Genomic DNA, 19,674 nt, shown 5'->3' with positions numbered 1-19,674 from the left:
CCATTTCACAGATAATAATGTGTACTTGATCAGCAAATACCACTCTGCCAGCGAATTCAATGTTGAAGTCAGCGAATATTCTCCAAGAGTCAGCTAACACATTTTGAGTGACAGCGAATTCACATTCTTGTAAATCGGCAGACTTCTGATCCAAGAAGCTATCCTCTTGCTGTGCGAACTATATCAGACTGATCTGCCCTAAGGTCTGCCCTACATCTGATTGGAGATTCAGTCAAGTTCAAATCAGAACTTGTGATTCAGATAAGTCAATTCTGTCATGCCCTAGGTGGGCGAATTTGTATTTGATTATCTTCTGACATTAATCTAATCAGATCTGAGATCTTTGGTTGCTGTGTTTTTCCTCCAAGAGGGAGGTTTTCCCAGGGTACATGTGTGTTATGCATATGAATTACTTTGCATTCTGATTTTCTGTTCTATACTGCTAATCTGATTGCTAAAACTAACATGGTATCAGAGCTCTAGGTTCGTATAGAGGTTGTGATCAGATTTGTGCTCATATCTAACCTGTTGTTGAAAGGTTTAGTCCTCATGGCTTCTTATATCAGGGCTGAAGATAGGTTGGAAGGTCTCACAAATTACTCTTCTTGGAAGGTCAGGATAATGATGGCATTGAATGATCTTGCTGAATATGTTGGCAAGAATGCTAAAGAAACTGAGGATGAAAGTGAGAAAGTAGATTGGAAGAAGGACTTCCAAGTTCAAAGGATAATAATAGACTCCATCAAAAATCACTTGGTGCCATCCATCTCCATGAAGAAGACCACTAGGGAGATGTTCACCACATTGGAAAAGATGTACAAAGTCAACAATACCAGCTACATACTTGCTTTAAGGAATCAGCTCTTAGACATCAAATTAGAGAAAGAAGAACCTGTTGCTGCTTACTTAATGAGAATCTCTGAGCTAAGAGATCAACTTGCTACTGTTGGGAAGAGCGTTGAAGATAGTGACTTATCTATGAATGCCCTAAATGGTCTTCCTCCCTCTTGGGAACTGTTTGTTCAAGGAATCAGTGCCAGAGTTGAGCTTCTTAAGTTTGATCAATTAATGGGAGATTGCATTCAAGAAGAGTCTCGGCTGGCTGCAAAAGGAAAAATTAAGAACCCTTATGATGAGCAACATGTTCTCTTGGCTAAGAAGGAAGGCAGCCATTGGAAGAAGAATGATCTTAAGAGAAATAGAGATTTCAGCTCTTCTACCCCTCATTCAAGGAAGAGACCAAGAGACTTATCTCACATCCGATGCTTCCGATGCAACAAGCTTGGCCACTTTGCAAGGGACTGTCAAATTTAGGACGAACAAGAAGATGCAAACATAAATGAAGTATCAAATCCCCACAATCGTGAAGATTTCATCTTTTGATCTATTGGTTTGTAATCCATCCCTAAGTTAAAACTTCTGATCTTGTTGTTTTATTTCAGTAGTGATGTATTGGAAACTAACCCTTACAGCTGTTCTAGAAGAAAAATTTTCAGGTCCTCAAGCATGATCTAAGAAGGCCCACTTTAGCTCATGCCATCGGATCTAGATTTGAAAGTCTACTCAAACTTTCAAACCTTCTCTTTATTAAGGATACAAATTGATAAATTCTATTTTAGATTGATTCCAACTTTAAGTCAGGAAATTTGTTGTGGATTTATCATCTAGATAGGGTTTTAGAGGGAGTCTCATGATATTGTCAAAATACCTTATTTCAGTAAATCTTATTGCTGGTTTTCTAAACTTTGTGTTTCAGCTGTAATGATGGATTTAATAAGAATATGTCTAATGTATGATCTCTACTTGATTATAGCAAAGTTATTTCCTTTTGGAATTGATAATATATATCTAATATTCCTTGTCTATTGCAAAATGTTTTTTTTTATGATGATACTAACCATGATACACTGGGTGTATCATCCACCCTCTGTGGAGTGCAAGGTGGCAGTGCTCGCTCACCCTCTGCGGAATGCAAGGTGAGTCCACCCTCTGCGGAGTGCAAGGTGGCAGTTCTCTCTCACCCTCTGCGGAGTGCAAGGTGGCGGTTATTTCTCACCCTCTGCGGAGTGCAAGGTGGCGGTGTGCAAGGTGACAAGTTGTCCTTCTCTATGAAGAAGCTTATGTATACTCTGCGGTTGTGCATGATTTATGTTGTATGGTTATATGTAACTTTGAGTATTAATTATTGCAGGTGTGCATAATGGATATCATGGAAGGAATCCATGACTGTATTCTTTGAATCCATCCTCTGCGGATGTGCATGATGGATATCATGAAAGAAGTTCATGATGTGTATTTGTGTATTCATTTCCTGCAGGTATGCATGATGAATATCATGGAAGAAGTACATGATATGTATTGAATTCATCTTCTATGAGAATGCATGGTGGAAAGAGTCCATGAAGCATGGTCATGATGTAACTTGATTAATCAAAGGGATCCTCCCTAGCTAAGAGGGAGTGTTGAAAATGTAGCTAGGTCGTATCCCTTGATTGGGCCGACCTAGCTTGGTAAATTTTAGATGTGGCCTTCGGCCTTAAAATTTATTGTGTAATTTGTAAATTCAATAGGTCAGGTCCCATTCATATGTAACTTGTAAAGGGTTATTGGTTAGGTCCTAACCTACGCAACTTGTGGTTATAAATGGATCTGACCCCATAATGTAACTTGTGACCATTGGAGATTGGTCCCGCCTAGGCACATAAAACACTCAAAGGGCAAACACAAATGTAACGTGTGGAAGCATGGACCTATTCATGTAACTTAAACTAAAAGCATTATATTTTGGCGCCAAAGTCCTTAGCCGACTAAGGCAAGATATAATGCTTGTACCTCCTATATAATCAATGGATTGTAATCCATTTCACAGATAATAATGTGTACTTGATCAGCGAATACCACTCTGCCAGCGAATTCAATGTTGAAGTCAGCGAATATTCTCCAAGAGTCAGCTAACACATTCTGAGTGACTGCGAATTCACATTCTTGTAAATCGGCAGACTTCTGATCCAAGAAGCTATCCTCTTGCTGTGCGAACTATATCAGACTGATCTGCCCTAAGGTCTGCCCTACATCTGATTGGAGATTCAGTCAAGTTCAAATCAGAACTTGTGATTCAGATAAGTCAATTCTGTCATGCCCTAGGTGGGCGAATTTGTATTTGATTATCTTCTGACATTAATCTAATCAGATCTGAGATCTTTGGTTGCTGGGTTTTTCCTCCAAGAGGGAGGTTTTCCCAGGGTACATGTGTGTTATGCATATGAATTACTTTGCATTCTGATTTTCTGTTCTATACTGCTAATCTGATTGCTAAAACTAACAAAAACGTCACAACATTTAACTTCTTCTGTTCAATAATTGCATCAACCCTCTTTTGTCATTAAAGCTTGTGCACGCTGTGCCATTGCTGAATTATTCTGTGGCATCTTTGCTCCCAAGACTTATGACTTTGGAATTTGGGTATATTATTCTCTGGATAATTTGATGATGTAATCAGTGCGGCAGCTTAATTAGGAGTTGATTGGCTAATTTGATAATTTTTTTCTTCAAAATTATAGACTAAGTTTTGTTATTTCCTTGTAGTTAATACAACAGCTTAAATGGCTAACTGGATTGGCTATTCCCTAATTTTTTAAATTTCATTCAGCACCTTTTACTAAAGTTGAAATAAATTTCAAGTCTTTTTTCAATGGCTTCAATTATATTTTTATATTTATTTTTCTGTAACATGCTAAAATTAAAATTAATTATATTACACCCTTATATTGATATTTAACTTATAATTTTAGTGTTTTAATATAAGTTATGTTTTTCCCCTGCTCCCAGTCCCCCCGCCATCCCCATGCTGTCCCCAAAATTTTGGGAAAAATCTGCTGTCCTTGGGAACCTGTCCCTGCATGCCCCCATCCCAGAAACTCAGAGAAAACTTATTAAATATGAGATAACATTATCATTAACTTCTTATCTGATTGCATGCAGTTGGTAGGAACAGATCACTGCCCTTTCAACTCAACACAAAAACAAGCTGGGCTGAATGATTTTCGAAATATTCCAAATGGCGTAAATGGTACAAATTCTGCTGGCTAAACATTTCAATTTAGAAATCCATTTAGATAGCAAATTCTTGTTTCAATTGTGTATTGTATCCTTATCTATTATTTTAATCTTCTTATTACTAATTTATGGTGATTGAGATGGACCGTTTCTTGCAAATTCTTTCAGGAATTGAAGAGAGAATGCACTTAGTTTGGGATGTAATGGTGGTATGTGGCAAGTAGTACATATGTCATTAGAGTTTGTTTGCTTATGTATTTTATGGTATTGAGATTGTAAAATCTTAACGTTTAACAAAAAATGTGAAGCAGAACTCTGGTCAAATATCAGTCATGGACTATGTTCGAATCACTAGCACAGCATGGTTGGTATATGGATTCCTATTCCAAGTTTTGTTTTAAATTTGTTGAATGAACATGTTTACTTATTTGTAGTTTCATTTAATCCTTGAAGTAAAATTCTCTTCGTTGGATGTTAATTTTTGGCATGTTTAATGTATTTGTTAATTAAAGAGATGCATCTTATATTACATTTGAAAAAACAAGACAGCTACATCAGCTAAACAACATAATCACAATGAAGGTCCTTTATAAAAGCTAGAAAAGTTAACGTTTGAGCCTGTGTCGTAAGAGCAAAGAATCAACATAGATTAAAATCCTGAGTTTTCTAAATCGAATGGGAAGTTGTCTTGCTGGAAAGTAGCCTTACACTTTGTCATCCATAGGAAACTCATGGCAGCCAACTGAATTATATGCTATAAATTTTTAAAACTATCCTTCATCATTGAAATGTTGCATGGTAGTGTGCCTTGCCAAGGAACATGGACAATGACTAAGAATGGAACTTGGAACAAAACGATATTAAAAAAGATTTGGCAGAAATACATCTCTTGAATACATGGCTGACCACCTCTTCTCTCCCACATACACTACATAAAGAATTTTGATGGAGTGGAGATGCTCTTTCTTCTCTTATGGATGATTTCCCTTATTTTGGAGTTATCTTGTATGGAATTGTTTTCATGGAGTGGTGATGTGCTACCTCTTTCATGAAGTTGTCATCTCCCTTTTGGAAACTTCTATCTGGACCTTTGAGGTGGTGCATTGCTGACTTCCTTTTCATTATAAAACTGACCACTTTTTAAAGACTTTAATCTTTCATTAGATTAAGAAAAAATAATGCTATTTTCTTGCCTTAGCTGATTTTGTTGAGATGGTGGCTTGGGCTCGATGTTTTGGCAAAGTAGCTTTGCTTTAGTTGTTTAAGAGCATTCTCTGACATATTTTATGCTACCAGAGTACCTCTATCCTGCACATTGAGGTCTTTCCTCAACATCTATGTGACTTGCAACTCCATTGCTGAGACCTTTTATATGATAACAAGTTGTGAACAAAAAATTAGATCTCATTTTCTTAGTGTGTTTCTCAAACTACCAAAGGACTTGTTCAATGCTTGACTTGTAGAAAGAGCATATGGTGAATGCTTTCTGCACATACCTTAGTTATAGTTTTGTGCATCTTTGGTAGAGGTTGTTCTCCTTGGTGTGGTAGCCTCTTGTTTCCTCTCCAGTCCACCACCATTATCATGAAACTTTATGAACTTCTCTTTTTTGCACCATGAGGAAGTCTCCTTAGCTTGTCAATCTAACTTGTAACTATTGATTCTCCATTTCCAAGTGCTGCAACATTTTCTTACCTTCTATCACCCATTTGGATGTTGATTTATCTCCTCAAGTTTTGGTACCCTTGGTTTCTCCAAAGTGTTGCTCATGTTTGGAATATGCAACCGAAATCCTGCACTTCCTTATCAAGTGTCAAATCTGGAAGCAAATATGCACACATAGTTGAAGTCTGTTAGCAAATCCTTTCAACCCACAAGGAAAACTTATACCATTTGATGTTTTGTAATCACTGATTAAGCTTGATATTCAAATTTACTTTTCACCATCACAAATATATCCTTTCCTTATTTGTTGTCCCAATGTTGGAACTTCTATGCCATTGAAACACACCTTAAGGGTGTAAGACGATGTTAATACAGCTATATGGCCACCATCTATCATATAGCTGTTATGCGATTGTATAGATTCTCACACACATGCTTACAATTCCCAAATTTCATACTCCTATGCTACTGCCAAAATGTGAATCTTCTTTATTCCACAAAATCAATAGTGCAACAAAGAGTGTGCTGATTCTTTACGTGAGATCATATTTAACATCTATTGCCATAATGAATAAGTGTTATGCTTATAATCAGCTGAATACATAAACTAGATGCTCTGTTAATTAAGTGCTGGAGATGGTGTTGTGTTTGCAATTTGCATTGAGTAAAAGTACCTCAACAAATGAATCAAAATAAAAAATGAGAGAGAGAGAGAGAGTTATCATTGAGAACCAGATAGAAAGAGAGAGAGATAGACTTATCATTGTGAAACTAGAGATAGAGACAGAGACAGAGAGAGACTTATCATTGAGAAACCCATTACAGGAAAACTACCTAAAGCTATCCTTTGTTTCTTTCGCTATTATTTGCAAATTGTAATAACCCTTACCCCAAGTTTTGACACAACCCGCAATATTTCTGATTTTAAACTTATTGACATTTTGTCAAACATTTTGCATTAAACCTAATACGCAGAGTTCATAAGTGCCAGCACTAAGGACTGTTGCGACTAGAATTCTAAATCGTAATTTTATTATAAAATCATTTCACATGGACATTTTGTTAAACAATTTGTATGCAACTGAACCTGAGAGTCGAATGCCAATTTCTTTGGCAAATATATTATGGCATCAACTCACAATTAATTCCCTCAATCCTCCAGACTCAATAACAGTTTTTCCATTAAATTTACTAGTATAACTATGTTGCAGAAAATTATTTAAATCAATATATATTCCAAAGAATTTCTAGAGACACCACAAAATATAAAAAATAATATATTCAGATTACTGAACTCTGATTTTGAAAGATTTGCAGACCAATCAGCATCCTTCAATTCCTTTTATCTTAGTCCAAGAGCTGTACGACTCTACTAATAAAGGTACGGAAGACTAGAAGATAGTACGGTAGTTATCTAATATGTATGGTAGGACAAAAAGATGGTATGAGGTCTTAATGAAAACTGCGACTTCCTCCTTTATATCCTGTGCTGACCTTGTTAACTACCCTAATTGCTGCGCTAGAGATTAATGTAATTTCCCCTTCTGCTGAGTAGTTGAAGTGTCCCTTTTAACCTACTTAATTCTTGTAGGCTACTTTTGGGCTTTGTTAGTGAATAAAAATAAAACTGTCCAATAAAGTAAATTTTCAAGTGAATTTATTTTAATTGATTTAAAAAGACAACTCAAGTGATTTAAAGGACAAATATTATAAATTCGCTTTATAAAAGGTGCTTTAATGATATAGTTCAAGGTAGGAAATTAAAAAGTACCTTTGGGAAGGTTCTAAGGGAAATTATAAAGAGATAATTTGGAAGCTCATTTGCATATGCTGGATTTCATTTCTTGTGAAGACTTGAAGTTTTCAATGGGAGCAAACCCTAGGACAAAAACCCTAAGAGAATTGGTTTTGGTGGTGAGACATCTACCCTAGCCAATTTGCAAGTAGAATCACACAGGTTTCATGTAGTCATTGAATGATTGAAGATCAAATAATTTATTAGAGGGTTTACAGGCAAATGATAAATTATTAATCCTCTAATTCTGAGGTGAAGGTTTATCCTTGTTTATCTTTTTCATTGTCATACACAAAAAGAGGCACCATTTATGAAGGATTGCTAAAGATGAATTGCTAGATGTCAGTATTTCAACTTTTTCATAACACCCTTTTGGAGACCAAGCAATTGCTTGGAAGATGGATTTGCCTATGTTCCAAAATTGCTTTGAGATTAATACAATTCTATTTGAATTATTCAACTAAATGTAAAATGAAACCCTAATTCCTTATTCCATACATTATTAAAACATTTGTAAATAAATTTCCTAGCAGACATTTTATCATAGTCAAGATCCGCAAGAAATATTGCTACATTCTTTAACCTCTTTTCCTCCCTATCCAAAGCAATCACCATGCCTAAGTTAGAAGTGACAACAAGCTTCCTAGTGCCAACAAGAGAGTACTTACCTTCTCCTCCGTTGTCTGGTAGCTCTCCATTGGTCCCACCATCAACCATCTCCTCAAACCTTTTTGAGTCTAGAATGTTTTTCCTCGTGCTTTCTTAGACAATGTCTTGCAATGTTTTCCCATTTTTTAAAATGTTTTCATTAATGCTATCTATCACACTTAGGTTATCGGGGGGCTCAAATGATGCCTTGTCATGCCCCACCATTAACTCTAGCATGAAACAAAATACTACAATAAATGCTAACCAGCAGGAGGAAAAGAGCTAGTATGTAGAGCAGGAAATAAATTTTCAAATTCAAAAAATAGACACATACCACAAAAGAGAACAAAGCTCACACCAAGAATACCCCCATCTATCAAGGATAAGCAGCAATAGACATAGGTTGAGTACCTATGGGAGAGAACCCTACAAGACCTTCAATGGAGACCGACCATTAGCCTACTCTAGATTGTAGAGTGCTCTCCCCAATCAATTTAGTATTCTCATTGGTGATCATTATTTTGGACACTTTAAATTCCTCATTGTATAACTTAGCACTAAAATAGCTTTGTGACCTTGCTTGAATTATTATTTGAAGGGAAACAATCTCTTAGGGAGATGTTTATTAATGGGAAGAGATGGAGGGCTGACCCAGCACTGGTAGTGGAACATATGAAATTGTTGATCTCATTATTAGCAATAATTTTTCTCTATTCTAGCAGCAAGTGAAGAACTGTTGACCCTTTGTACTCTCATACCTTGTTATGCCCCGATCCTTTAATCAGATGTATTCATTCCTTTATACTATAAATATCAATTCCTAAGTCTTGATTGACCTTGCTGATGTAGCACAATCATTGTCTGACAGTATACATATTTGTATTAAGCAATATTATTTATTCCTTATGACTATAATCACTCCTCATCATTATGATTATTATGATTAATATGGTTATGACTATTTATCCATTATGATTATTTAATTGTAATATTAATTAAACAATACTGTTACCTGGTTAGCAACTAACATCAGTTATGTATTAATAATTTTATCTTAAAAAAATACGATCTGTAGTAACACAGCAATCCTATCAGAATTAACAAATCGGTTTAAGTCATGCAACGTACCAATGAAAGCAGACATTGGTTGCATAGGAAGGAACACGTCTTTTGGAAATAATAGTATAAGAAGGCTCCCAACCATTTTGGGAGGGCATCAAAGGAACAGAAGGAGGAAAAGACACCCATCGTGGAAGTTCCCAGACCACCGCGCATCTGTAAGTTGCATTTAGGCCATAAGGAAGGGTCACAGGTATGAACCGATACACTGTCCCCCTACTAATGTCTTGTAACAGTCTGCACCACCTAGCATTGTCCAGATTACTGTAATCTTGTTCACAATAAATATGGTTGCAGTATTATCACCATCTATTATTATTCTGGACACTAGATGATATGATTATCGTTCTATTGTTATTCTTGATAGTATTAAATGATATAATCACTGTTCTATTGTTAGTTGGATAGCACTAGATAGTCTGAATACTGTTACCTGGTTATTTATGATAACACCAAATGATATGATCACTGTTCTATCGTTATTCAGACAACACTAGATAGTATGAATAACATTTAGTGATAACACTAAATGATACGATAATTGTTATCTGGTCATTCTGATAAACACTAAATAGATAATTGAGGAAGTAGGATTATACATGCAATCCAATTCTGATTCACTAAAAATAATAAATATATAGCAATAATGACTCTGCAATAACACTATCAAATCATTTGTATAAGTAGGAACTTAGCACCATTGTTTCAGTATTTATGGCAACACTTGATAGTCACCTTAATTTATATGTAATCTAATATCGAATCTCTTCATGGATGGGAGGGAGGAGAAGTAGGTAAGAGGTTAGCAGGTTTCCATCTAAGTAGGATACCTTGGGTGGATGTCAACGTCCTGCCACCGAGGCCAAGAGGTTCAAAGTCCCTCTCTTGGGCTTAGATTGGACATCTGAGGACCCTGCTAGGCTCTCCATGCCTTCCTTACCATGAAGGGCTATTAACTCTAGGGGATGGGTCATGGATAGGGAAGCAAGACAAGTATCCCACTAAGTAGGATACCTTGGGTGGATGTCAAAGTCCTACCACCGAGGCCAAGAGGGTCAAAGTCCCGCTCTTGGGCTTAGTATGGGATAGCTTGGTCAAACCTATCATGGCCCCATCTCTATAATTACACTATGCTTGATAATAAATAGAATTGTAGGAAACATTCTTATTAATTCTAACCATATCATTGGATATATATGTGTGCACTTGTGTTCTCCATATGGTGGTTGGGGGATTTCTATTTAAAGGGCATAATGAAGAATTAATTATTTGTAAGTCATCTCTCTTACTCTAACTTAATATAGTTTGTGAATGTAGGGTTTCATTTAGGACAAACATAGAAGGGACATTATATACCCGAGGTTCTTTGATAGTTTGATATTGATAGGCCATGTATGGATGTTGTCTATGATACCCTAAATAAGATGTGAGAAAGGATAGATATGATCTTTAAGATGGTGGTACTGTTGTTGGTTGAAAATTTTGTACACTTGGGGAAATATACAAAATTGTGGTTTCAACCACAATGTGTGAGTAAAACTCGCCTAATTTAGGGAAGACTCCCCCTATCTAACTACAACTTTAAAAATAAAATGGGATGGGACAATAGTCTTTCTTCTTCTTTCAAGAAAGCCAATATCCGCCAATATCCTTTTCTCTTCATAGAAAAGTGATAGCAATTTAACATAAAACAGCAGTAACAACTTTTGAAATGAAATGAGAGAAAGGAAATGAAGTTTCTTGAAAGCTCAAAGACTTCCGTCACTTCCTTCGGGACGGGACAACAATATCAAGCTCAAAGTCTTGATTATATGAAATCCTATCTACCCTTTTCTATACTAACGCTATCAAGAACAAATTAGAACAGCTCAAAGACTGGAATATATTATTCTTTTCTACTTAAAACAATGGGAAAGAGTATAATCTCAAAGACTCACAACTATTTCTCACAAAATTTGCTTCTAAACTCTCTTAAGAATAAGTGCAAGCACAAAGACTTACAACTCCTCTCAAAAGAGTATTTATTCTAATTTATATTAACCTCAAATACTTGCAACACAAAGACTGCAAATCAAATGCGATTAAGATCTTTAAGAAACATTTGCAAGAAAGATAATATAGAACACAAACTCAAGAATGTAGCACAAAGACTCAAAGCTTGAGCAATTTCCTTCTATTCCTTTCAATTCTTGAATTCACACATGAAAGCTCAAAGACTTCTTTGCTATAAATTTGGCAGAGTTTTTGCTTGCTTTCCCAAAAGATAAAAATTACAATAGACCCCTCAAGTATTTATAGGAGAGGAGTCATGAGAAAAAGGTGGGAGGATCCCAACTAACTTGAGAAATTCTCTCTGATGCAAGTATTGTCATTGATGTCAAATTAATTGAAAGAAGGAAGCATCTAAAATGACATCACAGAAAGAATGAAAGTATCTAAAATATATCCTAGAGCCGGGTGTTGGTTTGGAAGTTTCCTGGCAAATCAACACGATGAAGCAGAAGATTACAGTGAGCATTGTTCGTATCTATATCATTATCTGAAGGCAAAAATAGAAATCAAATGAAAACTATTAATGGAAAGACTTCATAAATAATCCGATATATTTATTACCCGATATATAATATGGAAAGACTTTATAATTATCAGCAAATATATTAATATAGCGGCAAGTTTATTAAAGCGAAAAAATGTTTTGATAGCGGATGTATTAACCAAGTATTTTTTACGGCACCTCATGAGCGTTAATATATTGAACAATATTATCGGCGGCACACTTTAAATTAATTAAAGCGGAGATAGATATGGAGCAGCAAAATTAAAAGTGTTGTATAGCGGCTTATATTCATCACATATTATCAACGATATTAAAACCAAAAATAAATCTCAACAGCAAAAATTATTAAACTTTGTGTTTTGCGGAACTTACTTAATACCGGCTGGGAGAAAATAATATCGTAAATAAATTGCATACCTTATTTTTACAATACATATTATCGGGCTTCATTAAGTTCGGTGGTTTGTTTATTATGAAAAGTATTGTCTAAGGTATAGTGGCATAAGAGTTTATTAATATAAACAAAAGTGTTTGGCAAACAAATACTCCCGTAAAAAGTTTATTAATAGAATTTAACAATAAGAAGTTATTGAAATATTGAAGGATATGACTTTTCAAACTAAAAGTCATGTTGGTTTGCAACCGGTGGAACTAGCACATATATATATGAATTTTTAAAAATGCTTTGAGAAGGAAGTTGAAAACGTTGGATATATATACTGTGTATAAAATTGTGGATTTTTGAAAGTATACCTCACGTAGGTGAAGTAAGAGGTGTGCAAAGAGAAACATGAACAATCAGTCCTAAAAGAGCATAAGTTTAGAATATAGTAGCAGATATATAAACTTAGCACATGCAGATTTGAAATGAAGAGTAAGGTAGATTTATGATCAGCTTACAACAGATTTAAGAAAGGAATTGTGACATATTTGTATGAAGATGTGTATGCAGATTTAAAGAGTGTTACCATTGTCCATCATCCATTGTTACAACAACATGTTCAAGATGGAAAATTAGATTTGTGAAGAGTGAGTTGGTGCTCACAATTTCAGCAGAGAGAGTTGGTGCTTCCAGTGGGTTGGTGCTCACAAAACAGAGTTCGGGGGTTGGTGCTTCCAGTGGGTTGGTGCTCACAAAACAGAGTTAGGGAGTTGGTGCTTCCAGTGGGTTGGTGCTCACAAAATTGTAAAAGAACATAAATATATAGCATTCATTTTCAGTGGTTTTCTCCCTCATTGGGTTTCCACTTAATTCTGTGTTATTGTGTTCATATGCAAAATTATTTTTAGTGATTGATTTTATCATATAAAATATTGAATTGAAAAGTTTCATTATACTGATTCACCCCCCCCTCTCAGTATAACTGTGTGCTCTTCAATTGGTATCAGAGCCAGTTCCTTCGGAGATAGCCTTACAGCTTGAAGGTAGATCTTCAAAAGAGCACAATGGTAGATAACTATGCAATTAGAAATCCAATTTTCGATGGGACAAATTATGCATTTTGGAGTATCAAGATGAAAGCCTATCTGAACGCACTTGGTTATGATGTTTGGCAATCCGTGGAAGATGGATACACACCTCCATCAACTCCTCCGACCGATGTAGCAGGAAAGAGGAAAAGTGAGAATAATGCCAAAGCAGAACATGCTCTCCTATGCAGCCTGGCTGATTCTGAATTTACAAAAGTCATGCATTGCAAATCAGCAAAAGAGATATGGAACAAACTGAAAAGTATCTATGAAGGGGATGAAAAGGTAAGAGAGGCCAAGCTTCAATCACTTAGAATGAAATTTGAAAGCCTTAAAATGAAGGAAGATGAAGATATCGCCACCTACTTTTTGCGTGTGGATGAAATCATAAATGCAATCACAGCATTAGGAGAAGAAGTTGAAGCTTGAGAACATTGACAATGAAATTTGATCCTAAGATATCAGCAATAGAAGAAATAAAGGATTTGAAAACATTAACAAAAGATGAATTGTTTGGAATCCTCACAGCCTATGAAATGAGGAGAGAAGACAAACCATCACAAAAGGAGGTATCTTTCAAAGCATCAAAGAAGGGCAAGAACAAAAATCATACACCAAAAGAGAGTACAAGCAGTGAATCAGATGAGGCTGAAGCTTACTTCATGAGAAAGTTCAAAAAGGGCAAAGGCAAATACAAAGGAAAATTCCCTTTCAAATGTTTCAATTGTGGCAAGGTTGGGCATTATGCTTCAAAGTGTCCTCAAAATGAAAGTGATAGCAGTGAAGAGGAGAAGAAAAGCTATTCAAAGAAGAAAGGAAAGAAATACTTCAAGAAGAACTACTCAAAACATAAGAAAAGCTTCTACTCTAAGCAAAGTTCCAGTTCATCGGAGGAAAGTTCTGAAGATATGTCCAGCAGTGATGGAGAAGAGATTCTTTTTATGGCAATGAAAGTCGAAGATGATGAAGATGAGAAGGAAGAAGGACAAGAGGCTATATGTGATGAAGAAGATGTAGATCTTGAAGAAGAGTTACATTATGCATATAAACAAAATGAAAAGCTAAAAGGAAGGGTCTCAAAATATAAGACAAAATTACAAGAATCAAGCAAGCTCGCTGAAGACTTAAAAATACACTTGGAGGAAGCAAAGAAGAATGAGAAGGAAATAAGGGATCAACTTAAAAGAAAAGAGGAAGGATGCAACAAATTAGAATTAGAAATTGTCTCCTTAAAACAAGACTTGGGGAAACTTCAAAAATTTGAAGACAGCACCAAGAAAATGGATCGACTTCTTAAGGCACAAAGACCTATGTTCATTAAATCAGGTCTAGGACATGAAGAGGATCAAACAGCAAATGCTCCTAAGTCAAAAACTTTGGATGATTCATGGAAGACAGTAGAAAACAAAAGAAGGAAGAATGATGCTCAAAAATCTCATCCTCCCACAAATATGTTGAAAACATCTCACATAAAGAAATTACATGTAACTAATAATTATTATCCATTCAAAGGACATTGTTTTTCATGCTATAAGTTTGGTCATAAAGCAATTGATTGTAGAAGTCATACTAGAAATATTTCTAACTTCACTCCAAAGAAATATAATTCATTTTCTCCTCTAATGAATTATGATGTAATATGTTATAAGTGTCACAATTTTGGACACACAACTAGATTCTGCCGAACTATCTTCCCTAGTTTACCAAGAAAGGGAGATGTACCTATCAAAAAGGAGGAAACATCTAGAATGACTTGGAAGAAAAAACAACGAAGAGAAAGAATCCTTATCTGTTCAAATAGCTCTTCATGCAAAGAACAAGAAGGATAGATGGTATGTAGACAGCGGATGCTCAAGGCACATGACAGGGGACAAAAACATATTCATCTCTTTTGAACCAGCAGATGAAGGATCAGTAAGGTTTGGTGATAACACAAAAAGAGAAATAAAAGGTAAAGGAACACTTAGTTTAGATTATGGAAAGACTAAAATTGAGAATGTGCTATATGTCAAAGGCTTAAAAGAAAATTTATTAAGTGTTAGCCAACTTTGTGATCAAGGACATAGTGTGGCATTTTTGTCTAAGGGATGTGAGATTAAAAAGAATGGAAGAATCATTGCAAATGCCCATAGAACTGCAAATAATTTATATATTCTAAATGAAATAAATGAAGAAACGTGTAATTTTGTTCAAGAGGATGAAAACTGGCTATGGCACAAAAGGCTAGGCCACCTTAACTTTGACAATCTTGTCAAGATCAGCAAAAAGGAAGCAGTAAGGGATATGCCTAGAATTACAAAACCATCTAATGTCATTTGCAAACAATGCCAATTTGGGAAACAAACTTGAGTAAGTTTTAAATCCAAAGAATACTCGTCTTCAAAGCCTCTAGAGCTGATACATATAGACTTATGCGGACCAACCAGAACAAAAAGTCTGCAAGGGGAAAGGTATTTTATGCTACTCATAGATGATTACTCTAGGATGACTTGGGTCGCCTTTCTAAAAGAAAAATCTGAAGCTCTTACAAAATTTAAAGCCTTCAAAGAGTTAGTTGAAAATGAGATGGATGTCAAAATTAAGTGTCTTAGATCAAACCGAGGAGGGGAATTCACTTCAAATGAGTTTGAAGATTTTTGCACAAAACATGGAATAAGAAGACAACTTTCAGCAGCAAGAACTCCACAACAAAATGGAGTTGTTGAAAGGAAGAATAGGGCAGTTCAGGAAATGGCAAGAGCTATGTTGAATGAATCAAAGATTGCAGACACTTTTTGGAAAGAAGCAATTCACACAGCAGTGTACATATTGAATAGAGCGCAAATAAGGGTAAACAACGACAAGACACCATACGAACTATGGAAAGGAAGGGTTGCAACTGTTGATTATTTTAGAATTTTTGGCAGCACTTGCTACATTAGAAGAGATGAAGAGGACTTGGGAAAGTTTGATGCCCGGTCAGATGAAGGAATCTTTCTTGGATATTCCACCAGAAGCAAAGCTTATAAATGCTACAATAAAAGACTTCACAAGATAGTTGAAAGTGCTAATGTGAAGATAGATGAAGGAAAACAATTTGAGAAAGCTATAGAAGATCATCCTAAGGAACAAAGTGATGAAGAAGAATTAAAAGAAGAAAGTGAAAATGAGGAACAAGAAAGTTTTGAAACTCCATCAAAAACACCATCAAAGACACCTTTAAAAACACCATCAAAAACTCCATCAAAGTTTGTTCAGAAAAATCATCCAGAAAGCTTCGTTATTGGAGAGTTGGATACAAACATTCAGACAAGGAGGAGACTAGCTACTATCATAGAACATGCTCATTTCTGTCTACTTTCTAAGATAGAACCAAAGAATTTTGATGAAGCTAGTGAAGACAAGTATTGGGTAAATGCTATGAATGAGGAGTTGGACCAAATTGAAAGAAATCACACATGGGAGCTTGTTCCAAGACCCTCAAACAAAAATGTCATTGGGACCAAGTGGGTTTTTCGCAATAAAATGAATGAGGATGGCGAAATTACAAGAAATAAGGCAAGGCTTGTGTGTAAGGGTTATGCACAAGTGGAGGGAGTCGATTTTGAAGAAACATTTGCCCCAGTTGCCAGATTGGAAGCTATCAAAATGTTTCTAGATCTTGCAAGTCATAAAGGTTTCAAAGTCTATCAAATGGACATGAAATCAGCCTTTCTAAATGGCGATTTAGAAGAGGAAGTGTATATTGAACAGCCCGAAGGATTTATCCTGTCAGAAGAGGAAGATTATGTATGCAGATTAAAGAAGGCACTCTATGGTCTCAAACAAGCCCCTAGAGCATGGTACTCCAGACTAGAAAACTACCTTCAAACACAAGGGTTTAAAAGAGGAGCAGCAGACAGTAATTTGTACTTCAGATGTGAAGGTAATCATTTGCTGATTGTAGTTGTTTATGTAGATGATAGCATTTTTGGTGGTAGTAAGAATCAAATGTGTGAAGAATTTGCTTCTAACATGCAAAAAGAATTCTAAATGTCTATGCTTGGAGAACTTTCTTTCTTCTTGGGATTGCAGATTTCACAATCAAATGAAGGGATATTTCTCTCACAGACTAAGTATGTTAGGGAGATGTTGAAGAAATTCAGAATGGAGGATTGCCATCCTGTCAATACTCCTATGGTCACTAGTTGCAAACTTAGTAAAAATGATGAATCCCTTAATGCGAGTCAGCTCAATATAGATCCATGATTGGAAGTCTCTTATATGTAACAACTACCAGGCTAGATATTATGCAAGCTGTTGGTGTAGCAGCACGGTATCAAGCATCACCAAAGGAAACACATGTACAGGCAGTTAAAAGAATCTTCAAGTATTTGAAGGGTACAATGAATTTTGGATTGTGGTACCCAAAATGTGATGATTTCACTCTCAAAGCATACACAGATGTTGATTGGGCAGGTGACAAGGATGATAGCAAAAGCACCAGTGGAGGAGCCTTTTTCCTTGGCAATAACCTTGTATCCTGATTGAGAAAGAAACAGGCTTCAATATCTCTATCTACTGCAGAGGCAGAGTACATTGCAGCAGCAGCATGTTGTACGCAAGTATTGTGGATGAAACAAACCTTGCAAGATGTTAAGATTGAGTATGATCATCCTATCTCTATCTATTGTGATAATACAAGTGTAATCAGTATGTCAAAGAATCCAGTGATGCACTCCAGGACAAAACACATCCCTATCAAAATTCATTTCTTAAGAGACCAGGTTCTTGAGCAGCAAGTAAAGTTGGAATATGTTCCAACAAAGGAACAATTAGCAGATATCTTTACAAAGCCTCTTCCAAAAGAGACTTTTCAGTACCTAAGGGATAAATTGGGAGTAATATCACTCTCATCCTCTTAGTAAGCACTTCGTATGAAGCATACATTAAAAAGGGGCAGGTTACAAACAACAGAAAATCCCTTGCCATTGATGTCAAAGGGGGAGAAATTGGAGATAGGGGGAGTGTTGGTTTGAGGGGGAGCAATCTGGATTGTAAGGTTGCCATCAATGACAAAGGGGGAGATTGATGCAAGTATTGTCATTGATGTCAAATTAATTGAAAGCAGGAAGCATCTAAAATGACATCACAGAAAGAATGAAAGTATCTAAAATATATCCTAGAGCCGGGTGTTGGTTTGGAAGTTTCTTGGCAAATCAGCACGATGAAGCAGAAGATTACAGTGAGCATGGTTCATATCTATATCATTATCTGAAGGCAAAAATAGAAATCAAATGAAAACTATTAATGGAAATACTTTATAAATAATCCGACATATTTATTACCCGATATATAATATGGAAAGAATTTATAATTATTGGCAAATATATTAATATAGCTGCAAGTTTATTAAAGCGAAAAAATGTTTTGATGGCGGATGTATTAACCAAGTATTTTTTACGGCACCTCATGAGCGTTAATATATTGAACAATATTATCGGCGGCACACTTTAAATTAATTAAAGCGGAGATAGATATGGAGCGGCAAAATTAAAAGTGTTGTATAGCGGCTTATATTCATCACATATTATCAATGGTATTAAAACCAAAAATAAATCTCGACAGCAAAAATTATTAAACTTTGTGTTTTGCGGAACGAACTTAATACCGGCTGGGAGAAAATAATATTGTAAATAAATTGCATACCTTATTTTTACAATACATATTATCGGGCTTCATTAAGTTCGGTCGTTTGTTTATTATGAAAAGTATTGTCTAAGGTATAGTGGCATAAGAGTTTATTAATATAAACAAAAGTGTTTGGCAAACAAATACTCCCGTAAAAAGTTTATTAGTAGAATTTAACAAAAAGAAGTTATTAAAATATTGAAGGATATGACTTTTCAAACTAAAAGTCATGTTGGTTTGCAACTGGTGGAACGAGCACATATATATATGAATTTTTAAAAATGCTTTGAGAAGGAAGTTGAAAATGCTGGACATATATATTGTGTATAAAACTGTGGATTTTTGAAAGTATAACTCACGTAGGTGAAGTAAGAGATGTGCAAAGAGAAACATGAACAATCAGTCCTAAAAGAGCATAAGTTTAGAATATAATAGCAGATATATAAACTTAGCACATGCAGATTTGAAATGAAGAGTAAGGCAGATTTATGATCAGCTTACAACAGATTTAAGAAAGGAATTGTGACATATTTGTAAGAAGATGTGTATGCAGATTTAAAGAGTGTTACCATTGTCCATCATCCATTGTTACAGCAACATGTTCAAGATGGAAAATTAGATTTGTGAAGAGTGAGTTGGTGCTCACAATTTTAGTAGAGAGAGTTGGTGCTTCCAGTGGGTTGGTGCTCACAAAACAGAGTTCGGGGGTTGGTGC

General features: G+C 35.5%; 1 protein-coding gene across 2 annotated transcripts in view; it reads left to right on the top strand.

The window, feature by feature from the left end:
• The window catches only part of LOC131076134 (dihydropyrimidinase), an 80,439-nt gene that overhangs the window by 45,953 nt on the left and 14,812 nt on the right, over positions 1-19,674 (top strand). Inside the window, exons 9-11 of one of the 2 annotated variants that reach the window (XM_058013198.2) lie at positions 3,982-4,069; positions 4,225-4,265; positions 4,365-4,420. In XM_058013198.2, coding sequence (XP_057869181.2) covers positions 3,982-4,069; positions 4,225-4,265; positions 4,365-4,420 — 185 coding nt within the window. The remainder of the gene's footprint in view (positions 1-3,981; positions 4,070-4,224; positions 4,266-4,364; positions 4,421-19,674) is intronic. The other variant, XM_058013206.2, reaches the window with a different exon arrangement.

The sequence above is a fragment of the Cryptomeria japonica genome, chromosome 10 (genome assembly GCF_030272615.1).
Source record: "Cryptomeria japonica chromosome 10, Sugi_1.0, whole genome shotgun sequence".
Taxonomy (NCBI): Eukaryota; Viridiplantae; Streptophyta; class Pinopsida; order Cupressales; family Cupressaceae; genus Cryptomeria; species Cryptomeria japonica.
This window is presented reverse-complemented; position numbering and strand designations above follow the sequence as displayed.